The sequence below is a fragment of the Zingiber officinale genome, chromosome 6A (assembly GCF_018446385.1).
Source record: "Zingiber officinale cultivar Zhangliang chromosome 6A, Zo_v1.1, whole genome shotgun sequence".
NCBI lineage: Eukaryota > Viridiplantae > Streptophyta > Magnoliopsida > Zingiberales > Zingiberaceae > Zingiber > Zingiber officinale.
Genome location: NC_055997.1, coordinates 145,063,197 through 145,068,286, shown reverse-complemented (window position 1 = coordinate 145,068,286; position 5,090 = coordinate 145,063,197). Strand labels below are relative to the sequence as shown.

General features: G+C 39.2%; 1 protein-coding gene across 1 annotated transcript; it reads left to right on the top strand.

The window, feature by feature from the left end:
- Positions 1 to 213: 213 nt before the first annotated feature.
- On the top strand, positions 214 to 4,358 carry LOC121998501. The gene is made up of 4 exons (XM_042553452.1): positions 214 to 938; positions 3,572 to 3,642; positions 3,720 to 3,930; positions 4,010 to 4,358. The coding sequence occupies exons 1-4, from the start codon at positions 804 to 806 to the stop codon at positions 4,049 to 4,051; spliced, it is 459 nt and encodes a 152-aa protein (XP_042409386.1). The 5' UTR covers positions 214 to 803; the 3' UTR covers positions 4,052 to 4,358.
- Positions 4,359 to 5,090: the final 732 nt, after the last annotated feature.

The following is a 5,090-nucleotide window of genomic DNA, read 5'->3' as shown; positions in this document are numbered from 1 at the left end:
GATATAGATAGATTTTGTAAATTATTTTTTCCCTTTTTATTTGGACAAAACTGATATAGAAAATAAATAAATAAAATGAAATTTTTCTGATTTTTCGTTATTTATTTGAAAGGGAAAGTAGCAGAAGAAGGATTTTCATCCTCTTGAAAAGCTATCAAATGCCTCCAACCCACACCATCTCCACCATTAGATCCAGCAGGAGGAGGAGGAGCCAGGAGCTATTCCCTCTCAGATGGAGCACCAGCAGCAGCCAGACCCACGTCCTCCATCTCTGCCTTTATGGCTATGCTCGCTCGCTCGCCTTCTCCATGCCGCAGCTGGCCCAATACAGGATTTTTATTTCGGGGAAGAGAAGCAAAAAGGAAGGTGTAAAGCCGCTGAGAGATAAAGAAGCGAAGGGTGGAGATAGATAGATATAGGGATAGCTGTCTCGAGAGGAGCCGTGGTCTTGCAAATGGACTGCCTCATCTCCCTCGCTCACACCAATCCAACATCCTATGGGCGCCCGCCCCTCAAAAAAAATATCCTTTTGATCGAGCAAATCCAGTTTGATCTTGTGGAATTTTATGGGTCGATTTAGAGGGGAATTCCCTAGTCAGATCTTCGAGGAGAGAGAGCGCACCTTGGTTTCTCTCTCTGTCCGCGACAAACTGCTTGGTCCTTATCCATCTGTTATCTTTATTACCTGCTCTTTCTGAATAGATCCGTTCTATTCCGCTTGTGAGTTCGTCTTTGTCGGCCCGCTTTAGGGTTTGCTTCCTTTCCCTTTTGTCGCCGCTTCTATCCGTGAGACCGAGGCGAGGATGGGGAAAAAGGCGAGGAGGGCGATCGTGGATGCGTCACCGGCCGTGGATTGTTGTCGAGTTGGGAAGGATACCATTGATAGGGGAAGATTCAAGCGTCAGTACCTGATGCAGGACTACGAGGAGTTGAAAAAGGTGAAACTTTTCTCTCTTTTTCCCCCTCATTTCCCTATGTTCTATGATTTCTCAGAACCTTAATTTTCCTTCACTCTGTTTTGATGCTTAAGAATAGTATTGGCATGCAACTACTATTCGTTAAAGGGCTCTTCATTTTTATTTTTTATTTTTTATTTTTGAGAGAGAGGGCATTTGGTTAGCAAGTGTATCGAAATTAGAATTTAATCCTTCTTATTTATCGTGTAAAAGGAGATGGAATTTCTTACAACCCATTCAAACATTGAAGTCATTCAACTCTCCATTAAGCTGGAGCAGATATTCATGTGCTCTAATATTGTTACAGTTGTCATTTCTGGGGCCTCAGAGATAGTATATACATCAGCTAACTTAACTGATTAAAAAGATTATTGATTCAAATTTTTCTCACATATAAAATTCCTTATGCTTTGTTCTTTCACGAAGATAATTAGGTGCAATGAGTTGGGTCACCAGGTTGTCATGAAGCACCATGGGGTCATGTGATGCAAATTTGGTTTTATTTTGTGTTTGATTTTGATATTGGGCAGTCTCTCTAGTTTAGGAGAGGGAGCTATAGCCAAGTCAAGTTCTCTAGTTTGGTAAGATTTTATATGCATTTATTTCCAAAGTTGTGAATCCTTTAGGTTAGTAGGTATTTCGTAGTCTGTTAGTTTGCTTTATTTTTCAACTTTAATTGGGTTGGAGTCTTTAAAAGACCCACCTCCCCCTTTTGTAATTTGTTTTTTTTCAGTTAATAATTTTTTTTAGTTAGTAAAATTCATCGTGAAAGTAATAGTGCTGTATCAATTGGTATCAAAGTTGAACTCTCTATATGAGTTTTTCCCTCCCAGCATAAGTGTCCTACTCGAGAGAAAGCTGTCCTCTCACCATGAAAATATCATTCAGTTTTGCACCAAGTATATCAACCTCCCCTAAAATATCAAGAGTAAATAACTTGGCACATAACTATATTGTCTTGCACCATTTTGTCTTTGTGCCAAAATGTATCTTAGCTCTCCCAGATCTTGGATTTGATGCTCTCTTCACAAATGTGTCTTAAAGTTATATCCCAGCAGTGTTATACCTTGTAAAATACCATCAAAAGAACAGCTAGAAAGAATTCTGTTATGGAAGTACAAATGCCTATAATTTATTGAATAATTTACCCAATTCCTTTTCATCTAAACAATAGATAGGTTTTGCTGTACAATTCATTTTCATTTAGTGGCAAAAGTGGATGATAAAACACAGGCATTATAGTTAAGAATTGCAGAACATAGCAGGGAATGTGCCAAATTGATTTTTAGGTTCCACTTAAAAAACAAAAGATGGAAAATGACTCTGAGTGATCTATGATTATATTAATTATGCCATACTGTCATTGTTGAATGATCATTAAAGAACAGAACAAAATACTGAAAGTTCTAGTTTAATATAACAATTAGGCTCCAAATATTAGAATGAGCTAGCAAGGATGCTAGTGGACGCTAGTAAGATGAGGGTAAAGAGTCATTTTCCAAGATGGCAAGACTCACTATCTAAAGGCAATGTTTTGGAAGAATAGATATGATATTTTGAAGGGGAGCAACTGAGGAATGACTGAGATGACTATGCATATGAAGAGCAAAAGGACACCTACTTAAGTAAATAATGTTTGCAGATGGTAGTGTCTTGAATGGAAACATAATCAATTTTTAATATGACAAGGCAGTTGTTTCTCCAATATTTTCATTGTGGTAGCAACATGCTGTAGTGCATCCAAATTGCTTGTAGTTGTAGATGTGGCAATGTGGAATGTTCTTATTGAACTTATTTCAATGGACTGTTTTAAATATCTCATCATCTATGCAGCAATTGTATTCTAGCTCTTCAAATAGCTTAGACAAGCGTTCATCAAATCTCTACAACAACTGGCCTGTTGTTTAAGTTGGTTAGAAATAATAGATGGACAAAGCATGTTCCTGAGACTTATTAGCTCTATTTACCTAGTCAGCACACTTCTAGATTGCAAAGAGAATGGCATGTTCCTCAAGCACATACATTAGCTTTGATTCGAACTACGAAATCAGTTATTCATCTCATCATCTGATTAATGTGCACCTACAACACCACAAAGACAGATGCATGCAATAAAAAGCACAATTAGTGAATCAACGCGTTCCAATCATCAACTACTTCAGATACAATGAGCATTCCTGATTATATACATGAGCATTCCTTGGATCATGGATGGGCTGCTATTTTTCTCAAAATTTTGCACTCTTTTTTCAAGTACATCAGCTTCACAAATTGTTTTGCGAGGTGGACCTCTGAAACTCAAACCTCTTTTTATTCTCTTGAGGAACAAAAGAGCAGGACGCAATCCTTCTTTTATGAATTGTTCAAGAAGATGAAATCCTCAAGCCATTCAAACATTAATCCTGTCCAACAAATTTTGTTATCTTCACTTCTCGTGCACCGGACTGTCCTTTTTTTCACTTCTCGTTTCAAATTCTTGTTGAATTCTTCTGCTTGGATTGAATTATTGAAGGGCATCAAATTACATTGTTCCATAGGATATGTTGTCATTAGTTTTCTATTGCTCCCAATTCCTAATACTTTCTATTTCATGATTTTAATTTGCTTTTTTGCAGGAGTCTGAAGCAAAGAAGAAACAGTTAGAACTGATAAAACAGAAGAAGCGAAGACTCATGAATGAAGTCAAGTATTGTTTTATCCTCTCTCTGACAGTTTTTTTCATTAACAAATTTTCAAGTATAAGACGATTATTTGTCTTTTCAGAATCCTTGGAAAGAAATACCTGTCCTTTTTGGAAAATCCATCACAAACAACCCTTTTCGGAATCAAAAAGCAATTTAATCAATTGTCATCATCTTCTGCTTGCAATAATCTACCATTATATGCCCTTGGTGAAGTGAAAAATCAGAAAGTAACTGAAGCAGCTAAACCCAGCACTACTACACTGCTAGATCTGAATCAATTCTCGCACCTGGTACATCAACGATCCTAGCAAATACCCTCAGCATTAATTTTTATTGACTTATTAACTATTGTTTTATGGTTACTTGTAGGATGATGAATCTCATATGGAGTCTTTGAAACTTGAAGTTTAGAAGGAGTATGCAGTGAGAGCCAAGGACCAGATAGTCAAACGTTTGCAATATGTAGAGATGCACAGAAAAACTCAAGCAGGGCGTGCAGGAGAAAAGCTACATGGCAGGACCCAGCAATTCTTAAGGTTTCAATTTTTGTTGTGTTTATATTAGAACCGAGAAGAAGAAAAAAAAAAAAAAGAAGACCATTTCATTGACTCCCGTCGAATCTGTTTGGTTGGTTCTGTAATTAGTATGTAAAAAGATAGTTCAAATGGATGTGAACTTGATTACCCTTTCACTTATTTGCAATTGGGCCATTGGTGGTTGATCAGGTTGATGATGATTGATAAATTTCAGCTATCTGCCTTGTTGGTATCTCACGGGAGCTCCTAAATCTGGCTGCATCTCTAAGTAGTCCAATGCCGATTGCTAGTAGCTGGCATCCATCCTCAGCAAAGCCTCCTGGATCGTCTTGGCCGCTGGAGAAGGACCGCTCCCTGGAGAAGCCACCTCCCCTGCTGCGGTGACAGTGTTGCCGTGAAGATCACGTGCCTGAAGTAGCCTTGCGGGAGTGGCGGCTGCAGTCGTTGCCGGCCATCAGTCGCAATGTACAGCTTGGTCAGCTGGTCTGGCTGGAGATCACACGCTATGCACGCACACCGCCATACATGGGCAGCAAGGAGGACATATGTTGTATCTGCCACCTGGGGAGTTCTACCTTTCAGGAGGCTTAACTGCTCTCGGGTGAGCTTGAAGACGTTGACGGCGATGGCAGAGCTTGCAGGGGGGCGAATTCTTCATGGAAGGAGAGGAATGGTATTCAATGTGAGTAAAAGAGGGGCTGGGAGAGTCACCAGCACGGAGGGTTCGATTAATGAAAGGTTTGTTAGACAATCTCCCACAGTGAAGATTGTCCACGGAAGATTACAGGGATAGTGTTGCTACAAGAAAAATTCGTACGAAACATAATTTTTACAGTGCGCTTGCAGAGGAACTCGGAGAAGAGAATTTGTGGATGATCTTATGTTCTTCGTGCTTTGGTGTCTAAAGAGCGGAT